The 27,604-nt window shown below is 38.9% G+C and overlaps 1 protein-coding gene across 2 annotated transcripts; it reads left to right on the top strand.

The window, feature by feature from the left end:
- The first annotated feature begins 130 nt into the window (after positions 1 to 130).
- On the top strand, positions 131 to 27,494 carry TMEM168 (transmembrane protein 168). Of its 2 annotated transcripts, none has more exons than XM_065835614.2 (5): positions 131 to 251; positions 4,471 to 5,737; positions 16,174 to 16,316; positions 18,486 to 18,760; positions 22,840 to 27,494. In XM_065835614.2, exons 2-5 carry the CDS (start codon positions 4,601 to 4,603, stop codon positions 23,385 to 23,387), a joined length of 2,103 nt encoding a protein of 700 aa, XP_065691686.1. In that variant the 5' UTR covers positions 131 to 251; positions 4,471 to 4,600; the 3' UTR covers positions 23,388 to 27,494. The 2 variants fall into 2 exon arrangements, with proteins under 2 accessions (XP_065691686.1, XP_071659407.1); XM_071803306.1 differs by lacking the exon at positions 131 to 251 and adding an exon at positions 2,340 to 2,430.
- The last annotated feature ends 110 nt before the right edge of the window (positions 27,495 to 27,604 follow it).

The following is a 27,604-nucleotide window of genomic DNA, read 5'->3' as shown; positions in this document are numbered from 1 at the left end:
GAGCCCGGGCGGGGGGCAGCCACCCCCTTCCCCGCCGTGGGCAGCTGTCCCCATTCTGACGGGCGGCCCCTGGGCGCAGGCACCGTCCAGCCGAACGCCCCGTTACGGGTCCGGCTCCGGCAGCGCCCCGGGCCTCGCCGGACGGGTGGCGTTTGAGCCTCGGCGCGGCCCGTAGCCGCGGCGCCTCGCTCGGCCTCAACATGGCGGCGGCGCTGCGCGGGGGGCGGGAAGTTTCGGGGACGCCTGTTGAGGTGAGTGCGGGCCGGGGCCACCTCTCGCGGGCGGGGGGCACCACGGGGACCCGCGGCCCCTCGGGGCTTGGGCCGGACTTGCTCCGTCCCCACGGCGAGGCGGGGACGAATGGAGCCGGGGGCCTGGCGGGCCGCGGCCTCCCCGCTCAGGCCCGGGCGGGGCGGGGGCCTCTGTGCGGAGCAGCTGCCCCGGCCGGGACCCCGCGGTGAGCGGCGTTATCCCGCAGAGCCGCGGCTGCAGCGCCCGTGCCGCGGAGCCCAGCGCCGGCATTAAAACTTTCCCGGCCGGGCGGATGCCTCGGGCGGCTGCCCGCCGGTTGTCTGGCACCGGTAACCGGCATCACCGCTGGGAACGTCTGAAAACTGACAAGAGTGGTTCATCGAAGGTTTAAGCCCACTGTATTAACGCGTTAGCTAAATTAGACTTTTTGTTTTCAAAGTCTCATGGAGTTGCATCTTTTTTTAAAAAAAAATTCATACTTCCAGTTTAGTGCAAGAGAAGGAAGGAGTGTCTAGTGCTTTAGATAGGCCTCACAGAGATATTTATTCAGCTGCAGTTAAACTACTGAACCATCTTCGGGTTTTTGTTCTTTTTCTATTTTCTTAGACAAATTACAGTAAAAGCTACTTGGGCAGTTCTGTTCCTTTATGTATGGAAAAACTCTTGGACAGTTTAGTCTCTAAATCTATAGTTAGACACCAAGTTTTGCTTAAAATTGTGTTTGCAAAACTTGACAAATGTTTCTGGGTATATGCATCCTGTTTGGTTTGGATCTAAATGTGATTTGCTCAGATACATAACTCAGATGTCGCTAACTGAAACACTAAGGCTATTAGTTTAAAAAACAAATACAACACCTCCCCACCCCCTGATTTTGAAGTCTTTGCCTGAACAGGCAAAGTCTTTACAGGAATTAGTAACGAATACCTATGTTTTAAGGAATAAATCAGATACTGACATTTCCTGTTAAAATTGTCTTAATTGCTGTGTTATATTTATTTGGTAATAGCTGCATAATGGGATACGTTAATCATGAAAGTGCTGCCTTTTCCTCTCATCACCCAAAAGTTGACCCTGTGTTTTGGTTAGAAAATACTAGCAAGTAACAGTGCAGTTTAGAAGTGCACCTTTTTGCTAATTGCCTGAAAGATCAGGAAGAGAAAGTTACATTCACAATCAGAGCTGCCCTTTTGCGAATACCTGGTACTCGAGCAGACTTCGTGTCTTTCCACTGGAACAGGTGTGTTCCCCGTCCCGGCACCCAGTGCAGCACATGGGGCGGCAGCGGCAGGACCTTCTCTTTTGTGGTTCTTGTGCTGCGGTAACAGCAAAACCCCACTTGGCGTGAGTTGAACCAGTCAGAGTAGTTTTCTATGAGAGTGGCTGCTTGCCCGCTCTTAAGGAAGCTTCTTTCCCCAGGTTTCTTGCCACAGATACTCAGTCATGGATTCCAGAAATTCTTCTTAAAGTAAATAGTTTATTTGCAAGGTACAGCGTAGAGCAGCTTGAGCTGCGTGCCTCCTGAAGAGGAACCCCCAGCCAAAACTTGGACAATGATACCCCCACAATCCAAGCTCCCACCTGCCAAGTGTGGGCCCCACTCCGGACCAATTGCAAAATTACAGTCTGGGGTCTTCCCGTTCTTATTGGTTCTCTTCATTTTAATCAGGCAGCCTGTCAGTCAGAGTTCTGACATTCAGTTTCTATTTTGCACCTGCAGCTGGAGAAAAATAACTTCCTGCCAAACCGAAACATTCTTCTGTTTTGCTTTCTTTTAGATGCCATTCTGTTCCTTCACTTATCTCCAGGGACACAGCTCCCCTTATCTTCTAGCGTGGAGACTCTGAGGGTTTTCCTACGTACTGAAGCAGAAAGTTTCAAGGTTCACAGCTTGCAGAAGTTGTGCTAAACGAACTTACTTACACTAAGCAACTTTGGTATAGGCAGTTGCTCAGCAAGTTCCATAAGAAGCAGTATACCAAATAATTCAGTAAGCTCAGGAAGTCTGTTAACAAGTGAGAGGAGAAATATTAAAAGATCTTAAGCATCCAGGCAACTCAGAATTAAGTTTATATGTATAAAACAATAATAATGAGTACAATGAAAATGCACAGTTGAAGTACAAATAACTTTAACTTGCAATGGTGTAATATAATAACCATTTGCTTTAAATATATGGTATGTATTCTATTTCAATTAAACAGATTTTTAATGTGAGTTCTTCCAAGTATTATCTGCAGCATTGTTAGGTATTTAACATAATTTGAAGATACAAAACTTACGTAATTTTAAAACCAGGATTTCTTAGGCCTAATTTCTCTTGACACCGGTTACTCAAGCTGGTTTTACACTGAATGTCGGTCCTCAAATCAGCCAAAGCTTATAGGCAAATCAGTCAATTCACTTTTTCTGTTGTTGTTTATTGCTTTAAAAATTGAGAATTTAAAAATCAAGAGAGTATAAAGTCTCAGCTTTGAGTTTCAGTCAAGACGTCCCTTCATACTTCCCTGAGCATTACGAATAAAAGCAGTAAACTGTAATCTAGCTCAGAGTTTTCTTGATACATTGACTGCTCTCTCATACCAGTAACTCTTCGAAAGTCTCTCTAAGATGGGCAGTTAGGTAATTACTTAAAAAATTACAGAGGGTACATATGTTGGGGACTCTGCCCATGACTGACCTGTGTAATCATAGTCTTAGGTAAACTTTTCATTAATAACTTTAAAAGCAAAAGTTAAATATAAATACTACACAGAATTTCAGTAAGTTTTAACTAAGGAAATTTGGACAACTGGTTGTTCTGGGTCTCTTCATAATTTGTGACACTTCTGTAGAAAATCAGAGATGAAAAAAATATTGATGCTGATTTTCTTGTTTCTGTACTTTCTTTTGATCTACTTGTTGGTTTCTGCTTTATTTTCTCTGGAGGTATAGGCTCTGTTTTATTAATTCAGTGACTCTGGGTTTAGAGTTTCTAGGCACAGAAAGATCAAAAATCAGAGGTACATATGGCTCTCTTTATATGTAATTTCACAGAAAGCTTGTTCTCTGAGTAATTCTTATCAATTTGTCGCTAGTAACACATTTTGCATACAGAGCAGGGTTGTGACTTCAAAGGATCAGTCTGTTTTGCCTTTAACTAGAGAGCTCTGAACTCTGCCCCGATAACTTTGTGATAAGTAGAAAAGTACATAAATACAGTGAAAGTGAGATTTTCATGGAAATAGAATTTCCTTAATGTTTTTTCCTAATTATAGCAATTAGTAGTATTGTTTATGTGTAAACTCTGTAAGATGAAACACCCAATAGGATTACAGTGGCCCTTGTGTTTCAAGACCAGGAAGAAGCTTATCCCATAAAACACTGATGATCTCCAGTGAAATATGCCTGGCCACCTTTACTTACAAAATTCTCCTAGAAATACTACTATCTGTTCCTGTACTGTCTTACTAAGAAAAGCAGGGTGGTTAAAAGGATCAGAGTAGGAGCCGCTTATGTTCTGAATATAATATTTGTCCTGATCATTTTGTTTCTTTTATTCTTTTTTTTTGGGGGGGGGGGGGTGGTGGTATGGGGAAGTGGGTTTGGAGGGGTGAAAATTAAAGGTTACATTAAGAAAAGTCTCTGAAAATGTAGCTAGATCAGTTGATACATCTTTGTGTCTACTCCTGTGAAACTGTGATAATGATAATACCCTTTTTCATTAACTACTGCGGGTTAAGCCTGTTAACTGGTTAAGAAGTTATTTTTGTAAATCATGTAGCTATTTGACTACTAAAAAGTCTTTCAAAGCATATTGAAAAGGTTCAGTATAAAGTGAGAACTTACTTAATGTAATGGTGACGTAAAACAATGTTTTAAACCAGTATTAAATTATTTCAGAAGATAATGTATATCATAGCAGTATTTTGGATACCATAGATGTCTAATATAGATACATAATGGATGGGTTTTGTGGAAAAACTGCACAGGCCAGGTTTGGTTTAACTTTTTCTTGTATCCAAATTATGAAATAAGCTTTATGCAGAACCCATTTTATATTGGTTTAATAATGACCCCCATTTGAATTACCTTTAACAACACTCTTACTCGGTCTTTATAATGTGTTTTTTAATTTAGATGCTAAACTCCTTGATGAGAAAGGATGTGTTGTGTTTTATGCTGTGTATGATGAAAATTAATTGTTTGCCACTAAAACTTTTTAAATTCTTCTTCCAGGACTTCAGCGATTCTGAACTACTGTTACTGAAATGATATTACAGGAGGCGGTGATCGCATTGCATTTATTGGATGAAACCCAAATATTTACTTTCAATCAAGTGGGTAAAACCCCGTAACTGCAGTTTACATGTGTAGGTCACTGCGTTACTGTGTTAGTCATTGTCTCTATGCAGCAATGACAAAGCTGGAAGAAGCAAACAGAGAAGTGAACATGCACTCATCAGTCAGATACCTTGGTTATCTTGCCAGAATCAACGTACTGGTTGCCATTTGCATGGGCCTTTATGTCAGATGGGAAAAAAGGGCAGATGCACTGATTTTGGTAATATTTATTTTGGGGCTTTTTGTTCTTGGAATTGCCAGCATACTGTACTACTATTTCTCAATGGAAACAGCAAGTTTGAGTCTCTCCAATCTTTGGTTTGGTTTTCTGCTTGGCCTTCTCTGTTTTCTAAACAATTCTGCCTTCAAAACAGATGTGAAAGAAGAAGCTACTAAATATTTGCTCCTCTCTGCCATTGTTTTAAGGATATTATGTGCACTTGTCGAGCGGATTTGTGGTTGCGTCCATCATCGACCAACTCTGCTGACAACAATTGAAGTTTTGGAGCTAGTTGGATTTGCAATTGCCAGCACAACTATGCTGGTAGAAAGAACTATGAGTATTATTCTGCTGGTCATCGCTTTGGCCATGTTGATTATTGACTTACGTATGAAGTCTTTTTTGGCAATTCCAAATTTGGCAATTTTTGGAGCCATTGCATCCTTACTTTTTTTTCCATCATTGCAAATCCCCACGAACCCCTTTGCCTTGGCATGTTTCTTCAGCTCCCTGATTTCAGATCCGCTTCTTGATGTTTACTTCAGTGGACTTTCAGTAACTGAACGATGGAAGCCCTACTTGTACCGTGGTAAAATTTGCAGAAGGCTTTCTGTCATCTCAGTTGGAGTCATTGAACTAATCTTTTTCATTCTTGCAGCCTTTAAACTCCGTGATTTGGATCTCTGGTATTTTGTGATACCTGGGTTTTCTATTTTTGGAATTTTCTGGATGATCTGTCATGTAATTTTTTTTATAACTCTTTGGGGGTTTCACACAAAACTGAATGACTGTCACAAGGTATACTATACCCACCGTGCAGAAAACAACAGCCTTGACAGAGTTATGGCATCTAAAGGAATGCGTCACTTCTGCTTAATTTCGGAACGGCTAGTATTTTTCAGCCTTGTCGCAACTGCTGTTTTGGGAGCTGTTTCTTGGCAGGTAAATGATAATTGTTTTATCTTCATCTCTCTCTTGAGAATGCTCCTGAGAATTGTTTGCACTTCAAAATTCCTGGGACACTTGATGGTGTGCTGTGGCTCAGCAATTCAGTGTTGGAACCCTTGGTTTCACCAGCGTGCTCTTCAAATTTAACACTTGTGCTGCCTTGGCTGTGGCCTACTGAGGCAGCTGGAAGTCAGTAGCTTCATTATGCTGAATGGGAAGAGTTAATACTTCCAGGGCGAGAGTGTGCCAAGTATTTTAAGTTTACCTCCTTATGAAATCATTTTGCTTTTGAATTAATTGTGCCATAAAATTTGTTTTGAAAGTAAATCATAATGTTAAACCCTAGTAATGAATGCCATATTGAGGGCTTTTCTTATGGACTGTTTTAATTGAATCAAATCAAATTCATGTTTTAAGAATGTGCTTTTCCAGTAACTTTGCTTTGCATTTAACCATTAATGTAGAGTTAGAGATCAACTGATTAACTGGTAAATTATTGGTATAGCATGTGCTCTAAGAGTCTTATTTTTGAATCTGGTTATGTACTGCATGGTGTGTCCTCTGAAAGACCAGTTCTTAAAGTCACACTGCTTCCTTACTGCAGGCCGGCTGTGTGAGCAAGGAGGATTGGATTCTCACCCATCTTCTTTTTTTTTTGTCACATTGATAATTCATTGTAATTTTTTTCTGTCTCTGTCCTCTGCCCCAAAAGAACTCCAGCTGTTGCATACCTGTTCATTTTCAGTCATCTGTAAATCTGTAGAAGTGCGGTTGTGCTGTGGAATGACTTGTGCAGGACTGTTCACAAGAAGCAAATTGGAAATGTGTCTGAAATCTTAGTATTTGTTATTGATTGATTTCAGTTTCTAGCATCCTGTGTGTAGATAAGATAAGCTGTTGCTCATAACTTCTTCTGATGGGTTGCATATTTGCCTGTTCTGTGGGAAAAGTAGTAATTGTAGTGGCAAAAGTGAAAGGCATCAGACCAAATACTTTTACGTGTCAGGAAATTCAGGTTTTCATTATAATAGTTCGGTTTAAGTAGATAATTACATTTACATTTCTCTTACTATATTTATGTTTCTTTCATAATTTATTTATAGTAATCAGTGAGATGATGAAGGCAGTTGTCTCCAGCTAAAGTAGTTTTTACTTCAGAAGATGATGTGATGTTTGCCTTGCAGATCACTCTGCCTATTTCATCTGTTGTCAGAAAATGAAATACTTTATCAGATCTGGCCAGAACATAATTTAGTAAATGGGCGTATAATTTATTACGGTGATTACAGAAAACTCTGGCCTTTTCTGTATTTTTCTGGATAGTGCCAAGTTTCAAAATAATTAGAAGAAAGTGATGATGCATGAGCACACAAGTTACCCTCTTACAGGGCATTTGTCTTTTTTTTAGGAGAGATTTAAGGAACCTAATGTTTTTTCTTTGTAGAGGGGATTCAAGGTATCAAGACTCTACTTCAGAATCTTTTGCTGAATTTTTGAGTCTGCTGTTTCAGGAAGCCTAACAAGCTCAACAGTAATGCAGAAAATAAGCTTCGCCAGTGAATATGTGTTTTTCTTATGGTGATTTATATGTTTTGTAACAGTTAAAGAGACAAATCAGAGAATGCTCTCTGCCTTTCCTCTTTAAAAAGTATTAGTTGTCGCTAAATACTTACTGGATTGGGGTTTCAGGGTTTTGTTTGGGTTTAAGAAAACTTTGCGACAGAAAAAATCTGGTGACATCAGTATGTGGTAGAAAGGGATCTTAGGGCTGTGTTAGATGCCTTTCCATCAAAACATCAGCTTACTGTTTAGTGGTGGTCAAAAAAGGCAAATTAAATATTGGGAATAATTAGTAAAGGACTGGAGGTATCATTATGGCATTGTATAAATTCATAACTTGTGTATTTTGAGTAACTATGCAATTCTTACTTGCCATCCTACAGATGAGAAAAGCGAAGGTTCAGAGAAGGACGATGAAATTCATTATAGACATGAAACAGTTTACGTGAAGGGAATGAATAAACAAGGATGCTTGTCTGGAAAAGAGAAAACTAAGTGCAAATATGATAAACATATAAAATATTATGTGTGATGTGGAGAACATAAAGAGGCAGTAGATGATCAGTTCCAGTGCAAAGGTTGAGGAAAATCAAGTTGGCAAGAAGCAGGTTAGAGCCAAACAAGTGGGAATAGCTCCTCATGCAGCGCCAGGTCAGCTCTGGGGTGGTTATTGGGGAGTGCCCAGCGGTGGCAGAGGCTCAGGAGAAAGCTGGACGAGTTCACTGAGGTTTACATACTGTGTGGAAACTGTCTGACTCAGGAGGTCCTTGAGCCAACAGTGGTTGGAGTACTCAGGAACCATGTGCTTAGTCTGTCCTTACAGTCTTTCCTAGGCATCCATTTGGCCTCTTTGGAGACCGGGCGTTCTTCTAGATGGACTTTGGCGCAGCCTAATACAGCCACTCTTACATCTTTTATTATTGCATTTTTTTAACTGACATTTTCAATGTATTTTTTTCCTTACATTCTCATAGGAATGCCGAGTGTTGCTCAGTCAGCAGTTCCTGAAGCTGTGTTTGTTCTTTTAAAAATTATGTAGAACATTTTTTGCATGTGTAAGATCAACAATTTGCAGTCTTTCCAGCTTCAGTTTGAGATTTGTGTAGTCATTTTAGTAAGTGCTAATTATATTTGAAATCTGTGAAGTGTCACCTGGATGGTGAAGCATATTTTTTTTCATACCTTTCCTCACTCTGAAGATGTGCTGGAAGCTTATTTAATGATACTGCATTTGATAAGAGAGGTGGCTTAAAATCACTTCATGGTCTGTGATTTGACCTCCTATATAATGAATAGAATTGGCTCAAAACCTGAGCCTTGGAAAGATGCTTCCGAACAGTCAGCTATAAATAATTATCCCTGGCATATAAAAGGTTTAGCTCAGCTGAGTGTGTTAGGTTAGAGACAGAAATGGGGTAATGGAGGGGGAGTGGTGCTGTGTCATGGAAAACTTAGTTACAGGCACGTTATATATGCCCTTTTAACGTTTTTAATAACTGTAATATCTGTGCATCATATAAATCTCAAGTGTATGAAAGGTCAAGACCTAAAGAGACAGTTGTCTGCTAATTGGTAGCTAGAAGTATCCTACTTGATTACGATTGCCAGAAAAATATCAAATCTCCTTTTGTGGAAAGGCTTTTAAAGTGAGGTCAGTCAACTTGCTGTTGCATGCATGGTGGTTTTGTGACTCCTGCAGAACTGTTGAGGCTGAAGGTCCTTTTAGCCAAGGACTTTTTTTTAAGGGGATCTTAGCCCTTGTAATAAGCCAAGGGTTGAAAGTCTCCATTCCTGGTACTTCAGTATGTGCTTGGGAAGAACTGTGGCTCCAGAAAGCAGAATCTCCCTCCAACAGATCAAGCTTTAAATGTGAAAAGCAGAATTTTCAGGTCTGTCTGAACCTGGAGGTTGAGCTCAGGAAGCATGAGAGATGTGAAAGTAATTTGTTAAAGCTGGTTGCATTCAAAAATGGAGTAACAGCTTTTCAGTGGGGCATGCTTCAGTTTGGCCATGGTCTACTGCTGAGAATAATCCCTGCTTTAGCTGGAAAGACACCTTGCCTTGTCAGTAGAAATGCATTAACGTTTTCCTTGCAAAATCTGAAGGAAGTGTTCTGCACCTGCCTTTATGTTGTGTGAGTAATTTCAGTCAGATCAATAGACTCTTTAACTCCAACTTACTCATTTCAGCAATGACTCACGTGCCTGCCCATAATTAGACCCTTGAATGGGACAAGATACAGCAGAAGTGATGCAAATGACTCAGGCATTACTTCTTTCAGAAGCCAATCAAATGATGAAAAATTTCTGATCAAGGTCTTGAAATTTGCAAGCAAAGATCTCAGAAATGCTTGGAGGACTCTTTTTCGCAGTAACTTGAAATCAGATTTCTGTTAAGTGCTCTTTGCCAAGGTAACTACAGGTTTTCTAAATTACGAGCGAAAGAGAATTATTATCCCTGGCAGACCTGTATTTAATATTACCAAGAGAAAAATGAACTATGTCAGAGACAGGTAAAGTAACAGAATGAAGTACTTTCAGTACATTATTCTTGGTTTTAGTGAATTTTATGGGTTAGTAAAATAATCATATGATTATATGCTTGAGTTCTTGTACTTAAATGGACAGTACTATTGAACTTGAATTACTCATGGAAGAAATGTTAGTTTATTGTACGTATAAGTATTTTCTTGTTTTGGGGAGAGTTAGTGATTTTGCAGTGTTTATTGTGATGCGATTGCCTAGTGTTTCTTGAAAGCTCAATTTACAATGCCTTAATAAAATTGAATATGATGGCTGTTTTGAACTTCTCTAAAACCATGAGTATTTTTTGAAAAGTAAGAAGTTTTGTAAGTAACATCTATATTTACATGCATGTGCTTTTGTTAACATCACAGCTTAAACAACTTCTTTGAGGGCAAATCGTATCCAGTCTTCCTCCTTAATTTTCCCCTGCTTTTCTTCCTGACTTTCATTTTTAATTCGGTCCTCAGGCTTTGATTGTCCAGTTTAGTTTGTTGGCGCTTTTTTTGTGGTGGTGTATTGTTTTCCTCAGAGACCCTGCTGCACCCTCTAGCCTCTCCCTATTTTCTCAAATAGCCATGCCACTCCTTGTTTGTTTTTATTTTTCTCTCTTACCTTTCTGATCATCTTTAGTTCACCCCTTTCTTTTCCTCCCTGTCCGTTTTTCCGTTCCTTGACAACTTTACTTGTATATCTTTGTCTCCCTGTTCATAGACTTCTCTGTTCAATTTCTTTTGCAATACCTTTATTCCCTCTTTCCCTGCTGTTTTTTCATCTCTTAAGCTGGATCCTAAATCCCCCTTGCTCACCGCTCATCATTTCTTCTCAAACTCGCCCACTATCGTGTTTATTTTTGCTGCCCATCTTCCTCTCTGCTCAACCCTCCTTGGCTCCTGCCCGTCTGGCGGGATCCTGCGGGCTGTGCCGGGCTGTCGCTCACATCCACCGTGGCAGCATCTTCCTGCTGTCACCACTGCTTCCAGAGGCCTCAGGTCCTGATGGGCATCTCTGGTGACAAGAGAAAGGAAGTATTCGTTGCTAGTCTAAAGCATCTGATTTGTGTGTTAAGCTTCCTGTCAAAGTCTCATTAATTTCAGAATTCAGATTTTTATATTAAAAAAAAAATCAGAAATCATGGAATAGAATCATGGAATAGTTTGGGTTGGAAGAGACCTTCAAAGGTCATCCGGTCCAACCCGCCTCCTATGAGCAGGGACTTCTGCAACTGGATCAGGTTGCTCAGAGCCCAGTTCAGCCTGGTCTTGAATGTCTCCAGGGATGGGGCATCTGCCACATCTCTGAGCAACCTGGGCCAGGGTTTTACCACCCTCATTGTAAAAAATTTCTTTCTCCTGTCTAGCCTGAATCTCCCCTCTTTTAGTTTAAATCCACTTAGTATACTTTTAAATTGACAACCGCTTTTGGTTTTGCTGAGACAAGTGCACACAGACTAGAGTACAGTCTTTCCCACGGTTAAATCATGAGTCGGGGATGGGAAATATAACACATTAAATCCATCTGCCAGTGAATGTGATGACTATTTTCTGCAAACTGTTTTCTACATTTCGCAGTGCTGTTTTAATATTTAGAAGTAATGGATTATTTATTGTTCTCCAGAGACTATTATTCAATAATTTGTTGTAAGACTGTTTCCTCTGTAGTTTATCTGCATTGTAACTTTACAAATTTTGTCCTTAGGCTTCTTGTTACCTGTAATGCACATATCTTGTCTTCATTTGGAATAAGGTGTCCATCAAATATTTGTAGATTAGTTGTCACAGTATCCTTTTTCTCCTGAGCCTTCTCCATCATTGAGGTAGTAAAAATAGGTAAATATTATTCAACTTGGATAATGGAAAGCAGGGCAGAATTTTTGCTTAGAAATATGCAAAGACATCTTGTAAGCCTCCTCAGGTGTTGGTTTGTCACATATAATCCAGGCATCCTGGTGTAGGTGGCCCTGCTTGAATAGTGGGTTAGACCAGGACCCACCTCCTCCATTTGGTGATTCTGTGACCATCTTAGTTGGCATCCATTTAGGAATTTATTTCTGTTTTAATCAGAATGGCTTTTATGTAGGTCTTTGTAACTGGCTTCCAATTTAAACTAATGTTTCTTATTTCTTTTCTTCCTCATTATTTTCATCAGTCACATCAGCAATGCTCCATTGTTAAATACAGTTCCAGAATCATTCCACTTCCAACAGTGGTTTACTCCTTGGAACTGGAGCTGTCCTATCCATGGACATAAAATGATATATCTTGACTGTAAAACACCTCTAAATTCTTCTGGTGTTTTAACAGTTACATCTAGCAATGAACATTGCTTGAAAAGCTAAAAAAAGTGGAAAGATAATACAACTAGTGAACCTCACCCGCCTTTATTGTCTGTCAAGTCTTTTATTTGAGATGAGGACACACTGTGTATTTCCTAAATATTTATTTATAAAGAAGACAGACAAAGGTGAAAAAACCCTAAAGATTAAGATAAAAAATGGCTTCTCATGGTTTCAGTGGATTTGCCGAGGTGGTCCCTGGCTTCCATTTGCTTTTTGAGCAATCTGTCTAGAATCAATGGACACTTAGAGTGCAGGGATGTGCTGCAGGCTGAGGTGGCCAGTGCACTCAAAACCAGAATGAAAATGGGTTGAACAGATGAAAGAACAAAATCCCTTTCTGGCTCTGCCTGTGCATCTGTGGCCATCTGCTCCATTAAGGACCAGTCATCAAATCTTTAGGGTTTAGTAAAGCGCTGACGCTCTCCACCTGGCTGTTAGCTTAAAAGAGGGACCTATCTTCGGATTTACGGAAATTGCCAACTAATTTATATGGTATTTTTTGTTATTTCCAGTTCCTATAGTTTAGGTATTATAAAATGCCACCAGCCTTTTTTTTTTTTTTTTTTTTTGCAGAGCTGAATTAAAAATATTTAGTTACCTTACTATAGGGCTGCTCTAAACATCATTAAACATTCTTGTATTTTTTACTGATATATGTAATCTAAAACTGTTGAAAAAGTGCTGACAGCAAGTCTTTATGTAAGACAGATGTGAATACATGTAATTATCCATACTAGCAATAATTTCCTACTCTGTAGCATAAAATGACCGTTACATGAAGATGGAGTTGAAACTTCAGATGGAGCTGAGTTGATTGATTACATTATAGAGCACATTTCCCATTCCTCTTTGGTATTTGGTAGGATGCAGAGCAAGATGGATTACTGAGGTGATCCTTAGAGTTTCTATGTAGGATCCTACATAGGATCTCATGAGTACTTGTGAACTTTCTTGTCACTATCTTGATATTAGTAGGAGTGTTTTTACAGTTAAATGTAGTTTGTTTTTTTTTTTTTTTAGAAGTCAAACTAGATCAGAAATTTCTTGAAAACCATCCATCTTTGTCAAGTTCTGTTGTTGCAGAACACTATAGGCTTAATAACTTGGTTTTTTGGGGGGGTTAGGGAAATACAGGGAATGTTTAGAGTAAAATGGTATGTTGTAAGAAAACTACTACAAAAAATTTCATTTAAAGTAATAACGTAGTGTTCTTTAGGATATTACGATAGCTGTAGTTTATATGGGCAAGTATGTTTTTTGTTTTGTAATATGTCAACTGTGATCAAAACAGTAATGCAATCTAAGAGCAATTTGCTCTAACAAGATCTAAGAAAAGTCATGTTTATTTGTGTCGTATTTATATATTATTGAAAACCTGAATTAATCATAAAAATGCATTCTAATACTTCCCAGTCCATGTGTTCAATCTTTCCAAGATTGAGAAAATCCTCAAACTAAACTGATCATGAATAGGAAGCTCTTCCAGACGAGCCCTTCCATTTCTGCAGGATCCAAGTCTTCCTGATTTGTTTGGTTTTGTTGTTGGTGGTTTGCTTTGGTTGGTTTTTTTTTCAAATCAAGTTATCTTTCTGGTGTCTACAGTTGCAAAAGTAAGTCTCCAAATCTTGTAACTATTTTAACTAGAGAGTTCTATTTCATCAATGTCTTATATTTTACAAGGTTTCTATTGAACAAAAGCTAACAAAACCTTTATAAATTCTTATTGCTGCTGCTCTGAGTCCTTTTCATTTTCAGAATGCATTTGGGAAACTGAGCAACAAAACCAAGCAGTTTCTGCTGATGCATTTGAATCAGAAATTATATTGTCTTAGTTTCAGGACTTTTTTTCTCGTTATTGACCAGAAAACAAGTTGAGGTTGCAGCATAATTGTTACACTGTTTTAAGCTTTCCTGTCGTTTGTTGATTTCAGGTAATTGTATGGATTTGAGGAAGATTATTCTGAAAATTTTTATTCTTTGACACAAAACTCGAGAATCATTATGCAAATGCCTCTCTGTAGTCGTCTTAAATACATTCTGTGTGCTCATTGATCCTGAGCCTCTGGGTACAGGCAAGACTGAGGCGGGAAGGGCGTCTGTCTGCAATGATGCAAAGTACCTCCTGAGATGGGGGAGAAAATTATGTACATAAAAGTGATTGTGAACCTCCCCTGATATAAGAGTGCTTCACAGGTACACGTTGCTCCTTGTAACTTCAAATTATTAGCAGCAAAACATCAAACTACATTGCAGCACATGAAATCAGATTGCAGTATGAACACTGGCTTTATCACCTGTTGATGGACATGTACATCCCAACCAGTTTTGTAGCTTGAATGTTACCAAGTCGTTGAGCATATTAATTGCTCTTCTGTGATAAGGGAAGCTCTTCGTGGTTGTTCTATAATGATTTAACATCTGCTCAATGTCATGTCCTCATGTCCTTGAGAGCTAGAAGCTAAATAAATAAACTGTTCATTTGTCATTAATTATGTAAAGCATAGGAGGAGCTGGATATAGTTTTATAGTGGCTTCAGGTGTTGAAATTTGAGAATAATGGTATCAGTTACCAGTTATTTGAGAATAGGGCTATTGGTTAATAATGCTTTCTGTTAGTTATCAGTTAATATCAGATTCTGGTGTTTATTTGTGGTTAAAAGTATCGCTGTCACTATTTCGAGGACACATAGGTGAAAATCTTCTGTCAGAAGTATAATGGGACACTTTAAAACAGGGACAGGTAGCAAACACTGTTCTTCATAGGGCAGGAAGCACATCCGAGGGGTAAAATTGTTCTTTCAGACTAAGTCATGTAACGTTTTTGTGTTTAAAATTGAATATGGTTGAGTTAGTGCCATGTGCCAAAAAGAACTGAGTTAGTTTAGGTGTAATATTTTCAGTATCATTTACTTTCTAAATTATTATTAGCGTTGTCTGTGGGTTAAGCTGAGCTGCCAGTTCACATCAAATCACTGAGTGTTAAACAATAAAACAATATTCAGATTTAAAGAAAAAAAGTATATATAGTAAACTTATGCAAAGAGGTCAAATAAAACTTAGATGTAGTCAGAAGCCACAGGACTCTCCTTAAGACAGAAATCTGTAGCTATGAATTTATTTCCTTTGCTACATAACAAACATTTATAACTGCACCATGGGTAATAAAGTTCTTGGTTAATTATATATTATAATACTGTTTCTACCTTTCCTAAAGCATGTAATGCCTCATTAAACCCATTCAGATCATATTAAAATAATTAAAATGAATCTCTATCAGTTCTGCCTCTCACTGACAGAAGGCATTTCAGAAGTCCATTTTTATTTTAGTAGTACTAGCGGTTGAGACTTAACTTTTGAAACTTCTTTTTTAATATAAATCGTCTGTGTATCAGTGAGTGTAATCTTTTCCAAAACTGCTTTTCACCCATGAAACAGGAAAGCTCAATGTAAGGTGTTAGCTGTGTGAATGATACCAAGTCCTGTAGTGGATGTCCCTTCTTTAGTTGCAGTAATGTTCATAAATATGCCCACAAGTCATCTTCTGTGTGATACGTAGTATTCCACAAAGAATATTTAAAAAACTCTCTGTGTTAAAAAGCAAGAAGAGTTACATCTATATCTTTAATGGCGAAGTATAGTACACTATCATCTGATGCTAAGTACCTAGTATTCTGTGGTGTTCTTTACTGATTTTCCTGCTTAAATAGGTAAATCTAAGCTATGATCAGGGCTTTTAAACCTAAGTCCTGTGCTGTTAGTGTTTTCAAATGCATTCATTTCAGAAGAGTGATTGCTGTTCACCAGCTTACCTTCTCCCAAGCCTTTTATTTGTCTGTAGAGTACTTCACTATGTAATATATGGAAAAATAAGCATACATTACGTGTAATAACTTGCATGTTTCAGGACCTAGTAATGTTTGGTCAGACACAGGGGATTATTCATAAAACCATAACCAACAGATAGGAAGGATTTTTCATGCAATACCTGAATCTCTCTGTTTTCTTTGCAGTCAACCAATGGGATTTTCATGAGTGCATTTCTCATCGTTTTACCTCTGGAGTCCATGGCTCATGGGCTTTTCCATGAGCTGGGAAACTGCTTGGGAGGAACATGTGTCGGGTATGCTGTTGTGATTCCCACAAACTTTTGCAGGTATAGTTACCACGTATTTCAGCTTCACAGTAGTGTAAGTTTACTGTTGGTTTATAGAGACAATGCAGTACAGTTGCTTGTAGTTTTCAATAATTAAATACAAATTTCAATAATAGATTTTTTTATTTATCATTTTCATTACCTTCCAAAAAGAATTAGCAACTCCAACTACACCTTCTTATATGCATTTAATTGCTTTTAGAAAGCCAGTGAATGTTTTACACATCAATCATGCATAGGCAGATACAACAGTCCATACCTTGTGCAAAGGAGCATTGAGGCATTTGGCCGAGTGCAGATATTTTACAGCAGATTTAATAAACCAAACAGAACAGTTTAAACCAATTTTGAATTATATTAAATGAGCTCGTGTCTACATTTAAAGGACATTGCAAATAGATTTGAAAGTGGACTATGTGTCAGTTATTGGTATTGTGAATTTTTGGGTGTTTTCTGTTCCAATATGAATGTTAGCATATAAGAAATGCTTGGGGGTGGAAGGATTGTACTATTAATATTTGCCCATCTTCTTATAAGCCTTAAACTTGTGAATACTACTTTAGCCATATAATTAAAATTGTGTACACATTTTTTTTGTAAATGATAAACAAGAACTATGTAAGTTATGTATTTGAGTTACAATAGAAACAGAATGGTAAGTTGAAATGAGAGGCTTAAAAATATGACTGCCAAATTTGTGAAAACTGCCCGGCTTGCAGTGTATGTAATGGATTCAGTGGATAGCAAAAAAAATTAACAGGCAAAGAAACAGAAGGTAATGTGCTGATCTTAGATCACTGTATTTTAAGTAGTGTAAAATACTGTAAAAACAAATTTTCTGAGCTTCAATCTAGGGTCTTCAGCTGCACACTCTTTTAAAAAAAAATCTATGTGGTCAATTATTGTTAGGGATAAAAAAAAGAATTTTCAAAATTTACATTACAATAGAAATTATTTTTGTTTCCATGGCAATAAGTTAATTCTTTCATTGTATTATATTATTCTGGCTGCGGCAGGTCCCTCTAATTTCTGAGTGAATGAGATACTCTTGAGTGACTGTTTAGGACCTGACAGAACTAAACTTCCTTATTAACAAAGCTTGACTGTTTCAGGAATGGGCCCACTCTTCACTTGCTAAGACCAACAGTAATGCTGGTGTATTCAGTGTAACAGTAGTAGCGGAACATTAGCCTTCATGAAGGCATTAGGGAAGTGAGGAGGTGCAAAATTTAATTAGACTGAAAATGAAAGCAGGTAGCTTTACACACTGCCTTGCAAACAAAATACATGGAGAATACATACATAGATACAGCAATATACATTATAAAGTCATATTTTGTATTAGTAGAGTAAGACCATCTCCATATTTTCATCCATAAAATTTATCAGTTACCCTGGGAACCCAGGGACTCTTTTATTATGTATGAATATTCATATAAATATGTAGACACACAGAGACATGTATCTATACGCACACACGCACATCTGTATATATGTGGTTTGTTCCAGGTCTAGTTTGCCATTTTCTTAGAACTTTCATTTTCTAAGTGGTGAATACCATCATCTGAAACGTATTTCTTGCGCTGAAAGATCAGCACCTGAACAGCACACACAAGTACAGATTACTGTATTTGCTTGAGTAGTGTGTTGAATAATGGCTAGTTTGGAACAGAGAGAAATTAATTCAAAATATCTGAGCAAAATGTGTACTTGGATTTCTCTATAGTCTGTTGTTTTAAACGAGTCTGCATGATGTTTTGTGCAGCCTAACACTCATTCTCTCTGCGCTTCCTTCCAGTTGTGTGTCTGAAGGCAGCGCTCTCTCAGTGGGCCTTAATGAAATGGTAGAATCCCACCCAGCATGTTCACATCCCAGCTCCCCTCTCATGCTCCCTTTGTCTTGCAGCAGACAGAATAGCATGGGGTTGTGTAAGGACTACGCTTTGAAGTGAAGTGTGACGGATGGGAGAGGGAGACAGTGGTCCCTCACTCAAACACAGTATTTCAAATTTTTTATAAACTGTACATTTCAAATTAATTTGAATTTAGAACAGTGCTACTTCATAACAGAGAAAATGTGCACAGGGAAAAAAAATCACCAATTACTTGAAGTCCACTAAGCATGAAATAATTATAAATCATGATCATAGCTGTTTTTCTTCTCTTTAGTCCTGATGGCCAGCCAACTCTTCTTCCACCTGAGCATGTACAAGAGTTAAATCTGAGGTCTACTGGCATGCTAAATGCCATCCAAAGATTTTTTGCATATCACATGATTGAGACATATGGTTGCGACTACTCTACAAGCGGACTGACCTTTGATACCCTTCATTCCAAGATCAAGTCTTTTCTTGAGCTTCGGACAGCAGATGGACCCAGACATGACACCTACATATTATATTACAGCGGTCACTCACATGGCACTGGTGAATGGGCACTGGCAGGTAACTGGTTTGGTTTTTTTTTTATTAATAGTTTTGGTATTAATACACTTTCCAAGTGGATTTCTTTAAAAATCATACTGTATTGCAAAACTTGGAAGTTTTCGTCACATGTGTTATCTGCTAGTCCAGAATGGTGAAGAACCACCAGTCTTTGGACAACAGGTTCATACAAGCTCCTGACAGGGAAGGAAGAAAGGAAAGGGTGATGTACAGAGCATGGCTCTTCAGAGATGCAAGGGCTAAAGGAATCATCAAAATAGGCAGGGTTGCAGTATGACTGCCGCTGCTCATGGAGAGAATGGAGAAATGCAGAAGCCCCTTTTGTATGCAGTTAACTTGTAAAGAAGCAGCTTTTTCCTTACCTTGCTCTGTATGACAGTCAGCTATGTTACTTCATGAACTTCTGTGTCATTTTAGTGTTTAGTCACTTTGATAAAAACCCTTTTGCAACTAACTAATGTTACACTTGATCTCACAATTCTGTAAATATTGTTGACCTCAAATGTATGCTTACAAGTTTAAACATGATTTCGTAGTCCCCTTATAAGTCAACAAGTTAAAGATCACTTTTTTTAATCCAGAAGAGTCAAGTGGAGATGACCCGCTACTTCTCTAAAGGCAGATTTCCCTTGTGTTTTGAGAATTATTTGTTCACCGTAATGAACAAGCATAATATTTTCTCATTCCCTGGATGTGACAGAGTGAATTATACAGTGTTCTCTGCCACTGCGTCAGGCAGTCAGGAAGGATGGCATTCCTGGCCTTAAGATGTACTCTTTTGTAAAAGATAGAATCAATGAAAGAAATAGGAGGCAGGTGTACAATGCACACTAGAAAATTAGGTCTTCAAACTTACAGCAAACCTTGTCTCCTGGAAACAGCTATGGTTTGCTGGCATCCTAGAGTTCGGGAGTCACTGTGGGCACAGTGTAGCCTCAAGACTACAAACCCCTAGATAAAGGGCCAGTTTAATGCTCCAGTGAGCAGCCAAGGCACAATTAGCCTACCAGTGTTTATAGAGCCAAATGTCCCTGCCAAAATTGGACAGCTTCAGCCCCTGGCTTGTATCTGGCCTGCCTGAAGTGTGACAGGGAAGTTCAGGTCTCTGTGTACCCATTCAGGTAGCTGTAGCCTAAATTAAACTGTGTCTTCACCTTTAGGATAAGAGCCAAGGTAACCATTAAAAAAAAAAATTTCTGTGCAAAAGGTCCATTGTGTAAATGCGGCTGTGGTCAGCCTTCTTTCAAAACTCCTTTTAGTTTTCTTTCCAAGCACATCTTCAGCTTCTGCTTGGAGATATGTTTATTCACTTAAACGAGAGGAACAGGCAGCTGTCACATGTCTTGCATTCTTTTTTGTGACTAATTTTAGATAAATCATGGAGTGTAACCTGATACTCCTCCCACATAGCGCTGCTCCTGAGTGTAACTTGGAGTATAAACTGAAACAATGAAGGCTGCTTGATTGTGAACTTTTACCGCATGTATTGGATAGTGGCATTTCATGAGATATGGAACATTTGGTCATCAGTTGTGTACTGTCCTCCGACCTCTGGAGGAGATGGAGATAGATGGCTACAATGAAACATAGCATTGGGATCTAATAGGAAAAGCTGTATCTCACTGTGGGTTTATGCTGTGATATGGTACAGCAGTACCAGTGTAGTCTTTGCTCTCTAATGACACCTTTTAAAGGAGGCTTACTGGATTTATTAGATCATTAATGATGTTTCTCTGTTTTTGGAAGCTGAGATGTAACACAGTGTTGTGTAAAAGAAACTGTTAACGAGTCATGCACAAGTATGAGCAATCGGATGAGCAGGGAGGTTGTGTTCTCTGAGTGAAGGCAAAGGTGAGTGCTGGGCTAGTGAAGCATTGTCTCTGTTGCTGAAACTGTCAGCTGAACGGCCTGCAAAAACTGCCGAAGAGGCACTTGTGGCCAGACACACGGATTTCTTACATGTCCTAGGGCCTAAATCTTATGCTGGCCAATGGCTCCGTGTGTTTGAGAAGCTGAGCACGTGTTTATGTGTGCTTATGAAAGATGGGGGGGTTTTCTTTGGGCAGTTCTATCCAGCACTGTTTTGAAATCACCTGTACCCCTGCATAGTTAACACTAAAACAAAGTTTATTTGTAAGCCCTTAAAATATGAATAAATAAAGAAATTTTTAATGTGTATTGACACAGAAGGCTTACCTAGAAAAGGGGAACTGCTTCTGTGCAAGTCTCTGCTGTAACTACACTGAACTACAGCAATTTGGGGAGCATATACCAAGACAATTACTGTAGGTTTGTATATACTTCAGATTTTCTTTGATGCTTTTTAAAAATTTTTCAGGTTTGTACTTTTTTGAGAAAGTTGTAGCCCAGTAATTTTGCATTTACTTTAAATGTGATAGCTTACTCAAAGCTTTAACTCTGAACTATTAAGTTGAAGGACTTTTTTGTCATCCCTTTTAGGTAGAAATGTGAGTGCTGAAATATGCAGCTATTTTGTTTGAGATTCATCTGTGCAGTAAAATTCCTACTAATACTGCTTATTGTACTTATATTCCACAATGAAAATCACTGTGGAATTAAAATGCAGTTATTTTAAATCACATTTTTCTACTTTTCATCTGTAAATCATCTTTCTTCCTTTAAGTTGACAATTTCCAACTAGAGTGTTTTTGTTGTAAGTCTGTTTCATAGCTCTAACTTGCCAACACCTAGAGGTATCAGTTCTTCACATTGTCACTGTGCAGCCAATGGAGATTTATTCCCTTGTTTGTAAGATGTTTCCTTAGGCAGTGGTCTGCTTTTCAAAGCTACCTAGATCCTGCAGTATCCATTACACTTAAGCAGGACTCCCCACTGAACGTAACTTTAATTACAATCTGCTCTTTTAGAGCATTGTTGGAGCAAGAGTTGAGATGGAACATGAGAAGCTGGACACTAATTGCAAGTGTTTTCTGAACGGAAGGAAATACTGTAGAAAAATTCCTATGAAATTTTTATTTCGATGAGCTGTAAATCCATAACTATTTTTAATTTTCTTGAAGCTCTGAAAACAGCTGTGTCTATAGAGTGAACCTCTACATTTCTGGTTACATGAATTTTTCAAGTCAAAGCAATGCTCGTGCTTGTAGGTGGCTTCCTCATTGTGCTTAGAAATAGTTTGCATGTATTATGTGTTGGAGTAGCGGTGGGCTACGAAGGTGATTAGCGGTCTGGAGCACCTTTCTTATGAAGAGAGACTGAGAGAGCTGGGTCTCTTCAGCCTGGAGAAGAGAAGGCTGAGAGGGGATCTCATCAATGCTTATAAGTGTCTCAAGGGTGGATGTCAAGAGGATGGGACCTGACTCCTTTCAGTGGTGCCCAACAATAGGATGAGGGGCAATGGGCACAGGCTGAAGCACAGGAGGTTCCATCTGAATATCAGAAGAAACTTCTTTACTTTGAGGGTGCCAGAGCCCTGGAACAGGCTGCCCAGGGAGGTTGTGGAGTCTCCTTCTCTGGAGACATTCAAAACCCACCTGGACACATTCCTGTGAGATCTACTCTACGTGAACCTGCTTTAGCAGGGACAGTTGGACTAGGTAATCTCCAGAGGCCCCTTCCAACCCCAACCATTCTGTGATTCTGTGTTCAAAAGTCCTCTCCTTTCTTTAAAAGAGGAGTCATTTTTAATATTAATAAAAACATATTTAAAAGAGTCCTTTTCTCCCTTAAGATTATTAAGAATTTAGTACAAAATAAACTGTATTTTGGGTTTTCTTCCCTTGTTTAGCTATTTCCAGGTTTCTTCAACAGGCTGTAATTTCTTTCACCCTGTGAGGGAATTACTTTTTTGTTTGGTTCTTTTTTTTTTTTTCTAATCAAGGGTGAGTTGACAGCATCATCTGCCACAGCAAGTCAGGTGGAATCAGTTAATTTCCCTCTGGAGATCTGCAACGTCTACAGGCAGGGAGGACCAGCTGAAAACTTCTGTTATCTCTGTCCAGGTTCTTAAAATAAGGGATTGCTGGAACCTTCGGTCAAAGTTCCACAGAGGTTTCTGTTTCTTTCTGCTAATGATAAATATTTTTCCCTTGTGGCAGGAGGTGATGCTTTACGACTTGACACGCTTCTGGAGTGGTGGAGAGAAAAAAACGGCACTGTTTGTTCTCGACTCATCATCGTTTTGGACTGTGAGAACTCTCAGCCTTGGGTTAAAGAAGTAAGAAAAGTAAATGACCAATATGTTGCTGTGCAAGGGGCAGAAATGGCCAGGGTTGTGGACATAGAGGAAGCAGACCCTCCACAGCTCGGTGACTTCACCAGGCAATGGGTTGAGTACAACTGTAACCCCGACAACAACATCAGCTGGTCCGAAAAGGGCCGCACGGTGAAAGCGGTGTACGGTGTGTCAAAGCGCTGGAGCGACTACACTTTGCATCTGCCAACGGGAAGCGATGTTGCCAAACACTGGATGATGTACTTCCCACGTGTCACCTACCCATTAGTACATTTGGCAAACTGGTTTTGTGGTCTCAATCTGTTCTGGGTCTGTAAAGCATGCTTTAGGTGCTTGAGAAGATTCAAAATGAGTTGGTTTCTTCCCACAGTGCTGGACACAGGACAGGGTTTCAAACTCGTCAAATCCTAATTACGAACCAAAGAGGAAATTAAGTGAGAGCTCTGGGAGCTTTCTCACTTTACTGTACTTACAACTTTTTATGTGACTATTTTTCTCTGAAAAAATCTGCTACACTCACTTTATTCAGCTCTTTGAGCAGCTACAGTATATGCAACAGTTAGAAACTGCAATCTTGAGCAGGAGAGGGTAGGACTATAAAATTTTGTTACCGGCCTGTATGTACACATGTAAGAGACTTATTTAATATGACCATGCATTTTGGAAACAGATCACATGCTTATACACATTACTTAAAGCAGTCTTCATTCAGAGTCACCAGTTTGATGGACAACAGCTTCTGTTATAGCAGGTGTATTTGCCATATGTCCACTGTAAGGTTCAAATGCAGGAAAAGAACTAAGCTAATATGCAAATTAATATATATGTCCTAGAAATCATATGGTGGGATCAAGGGTATTATAAAACAGTGCTGAGCCAAAAAAAAAAAAAAGAGAGAATGAATAGCCATTGTGGGTAAGCAGCTACTAAGAACCTTTATTTGTTTTTACAACTTCAGCCCCTGCCTCAGTGCCTCTACTGCAATCAGTGGAAATTTGCCACAGAAAATTGCCACAGAAAACAAGGGAATCAGACAACCCTCTAATGTTCTGATGCTGTTGCGACAACATTTTGTGGAGTACAGTTTTAAAAACATTCAGTGTTACTTTCAAAATTCAATATCTTGCTGGTGACCCCTTTTTTTTTGGTCTAAATATTCCCAGTAGTTACTGCATATATGGAATAAAAAGTGCACTGAGAGTTTTTCTCTCACCTGTTAGAGTACTTCTGTCTATTCCAGGCTCTTCCTAGTCTGTATTTTGAAAACCTACCCTAAAAAACCAACCAAACAAACAAAAAACACACCAAAAAAAACCACAACAAACTCAAAACCCAAGGAATTTAACAAAGAAAATAATCTACAGATGAAAACCAGAAATACAAGCATTGCCTTGCTTCCATGTTTTTCTGGTCATTGTTGTACCTAAGACCTTGACTCTGTAAAATGCTGAGTACAGGACTGGACCAATGAGTACATTATCTATTAAACCCACAAGTGAAGTTACTTAGAAAGAACAGATTGTTCCCTTAGGACAGGAGTGAATCCTGAGTATTCTTGAACTCTGTTCTCTCAGCCACAACTCTGCTCTCTCGTGATCTTAATCCTTCGACTTACAGAGCTGGATGGGACTCCAGAAATCCTGCCCCGGTCTTTCCCCTTGAGCCAGAGCAGCCATATAGCTTTCTGATCTCATTTTCTCAAGTGCAGAAAATAAGGAGTGAAACAACTAAGTGGTTAAGACAGTAGAATTTGTGGTGGATTTTTTGCATTTGTGTGTGCAGTCCAGTAGATCTAGATTTCTACTTTTTTTCTGTTTCCATCAGTATTTTAGTAAAAATGTTAGGCATTAGCTGATATTTGTCTAAAATATAACTTATTAATTTTTGTATTTAAAAAACTGAAAAGACTCTTCAAGTCTTTGCCATCAAGGTTTCTTTCTAATTCCATTTGAACTTTTTAGCCAGCTCAGTTAGAGAATCTGCTAACACTAAACTCATTAGTAACTCCTGAAAATGAAATTTGTGAATAAGTTATGAGATCTGCAATAGCCAGAGTAATTTGCACCCACCAACTTCAAAATGATGATTTTGTAGGATTTACAAATGGCAGCCACCAAATTTCTTCATTAGTGTGTATTACAGAACTTTGTTTGGCCAGACACCACCCCCAGCCCGCTTTGCTTTTCTTCATCCCCGTCTGTAAAGTGAAAAGGGGATAAAGAAATAGGAGATGAGATGATGAGATGAGACATCCAACCACAACTCAGTTGCACTGGGTCTTCTCTAAATAAGTGCTGTGATTGCAGCTCAGTCAGGAATTTAAGAGGTGGCTGTTTTCGCTATGGACAGGATAATCACAGCATCTAACTTCAGGTATCCAACTTAAGTTCATAACATGGGAGCCTGAGGTAGGAGTCATCTCATTTAAATTCAGATGTCTGAAAGCTAGTGACTTGAAGTGCTCCACTTCTCATTAACAAAGATGAATAAATATTTCCAAAGGAAGATTCGATCTCTGTTTTAGAATGAATTTTCCTGTGATTGTGCCTCTTAGATTTGTTTTTGCTTTCATATGCTAAAGGCGAAGCAGACACATCCCTTGTGTCTGTTGAATGATCTTAGAACACTTCTGTTCTAAGTCATCCTCTGGAGCCTGGGCTGGGTACATAAGCTCCTTGTTCAAGCACATAAATTGGATACTTGAAGTCAGGCTGAATGAGCATCTGTTAAGTTGCAGAAAAGCAGCTCTGCCTGCTCTGCAGAAGTGATTTCCAGCCATTTCTGGCCAACAACCCTTGAGTAGAAAGAAAAAAGACTGCAGAAAGACAATAGTTTGGTTTGTAAAATCACCATTATTTTGACTGCTATTTCAGGAAAAATTCCTTTGATGACATCCTAAACTGTTCCAACATGAGCACTAGAAATTTTTAACGAAGTCCGCATAAAGCAACACTGTAATACCTGATAGTCACCCTGTGAACATTGGAAAGTCAAGAAGTCAGTCCTTTCTGGTTTGGAAAAACTTTCACTATCAACCATAACACTTCCCATTAATTATAATGGGTAAATCTTACTCTGTCCCTGCTACTGTTACATTTTAGTGGACATCACCTGTATCTTTGTACATAAGGGGAACAGGAGAAGTGGGACCCCCACGCTGTCCTGGAACTGTGAGCAGCCTCAAGTGGAGTGTCTGCTCTGCGTGGCAGTGGCAAGCAGAACAAACACAAGAGTTGGTGCTCATCTTTGGCTTCTTGTTTGTTAAATGGTTTCAAGCTTAGTTAGATCTTCTCTAGGATAGACTGGGTGATCTTCAGAAGTTTGCTGAAAGTTAGATAGAGAGTCAGCTAAAAATACAACAGAAAGATTACATGCAAAACTAATCACGTGTTTGCAGATTTTTTTTATGTTTTCTCAATTAAAGAATTCTAGTTTTCTGAATTTGAAATAGTTTTAACAAGAGCTAACATATTCCCACTTTTGATATTCTTATTTTTTTTAAACAGCAAGGGCATGGTAAAAATGCTGATTTAAACTAAAAGAAATGTTTACAGCCATTCAAACCTCTGAGGCCTTTTTGGACAAAGAGACTGTCTTGTGTGTTTCAGAACACGGTAAAACCCAGGGTGTGGGATGATGAGCCACAGGAATTCAACAGTATTAATTCTCTGCTTCTACACCAACGAATACCAAGGTGTCCTCCCATCACCCCTGTTCCCAGGTGTTTTTGCCTGGCTCCTGGTGCTCCTAGGGGCAATGAGGAGCAAGGGATTCCCCTCGGCTCTTCCCTGTGTGGGAAATACCTGAAAGAAAAATTTAAATCTCATTCCAAAGAACGTTACATATGCTATCAGTTATGTACAAGTTGGTTTTCTTTAGTGGTAACATGCTTAGGAATTAATTGTCTGGTGGAGAAAATCCAAACCTTTTTTTAGAGGCTTGTCTCTGTACTGTATATTCAGGCATTTTGTTACAAAGGTTGTTATAAATTTATATCACAACAGTAATTTTATGTTGACTTTGTTTCATTCACCTTCAGTATAGTATCAACCTTGCTGAAACATGCAAGTGCACTAGGTCCTACAAATGTTAAGTCTCTAAAAGGAATTCAAACTGCAAATTCACGAGTGTTTTCCTCTGAACAAGTATTGGGGAAAAAAGCCATTCTTCTTCATTTTTGCACTACCAGAGTTACCTATTTGCAGTTGCTTATGCTTTGTATGTCTTGTGATTGTTGTTGTCCAGCCTTCAGTTCAAGATTTTCCTATAAAAAATTTCTTCACCTTCACTAAGCTTTCCCTTTATTTTGCAAAGGCCTAATGAATGCTATGCTAGCTGTAAAGCATCTCTGTTGCCAGCAGTAAACAATGTGACTGGGTGAATTTTCTTGTTTATGAATACCTTTCTGTGGGACAATTTTTACTGGACATACTGATTTTAGATCTGTAAATAGGGGTGGTTTTTTTGTCTGTGTGTTTGTGACATTACTTAAATATATTTTGCTGGTTTGGATGCTCATTTCCATTTCATGTTTTTGTTTATGCCTTGATCACTTTCCAAATTTCTGTGCTTCCTCTTGAATTACATGGATTTTTTTTTTCTGTACAGCTTGTTTCAGAGAGGTTCTT

The sequence above is a fragment of the Patagioenas fasciata genome, chromosome 1 (assembly GCF_037038585.1).
Source record: "Patagioenas fasciata isolate bPatFas1 chromosome 1, bPatFas1.hap1, whole genome shotgun sequence".
NCBI lineage: Eukaryota > Metazoa > Chordata > Aves > Columbiformes > Columbidae > Patagioenas > Patagioenas fasciata.
This window is presented reverse-complemented; position numbering and strand designations above follow the sequence as displayed.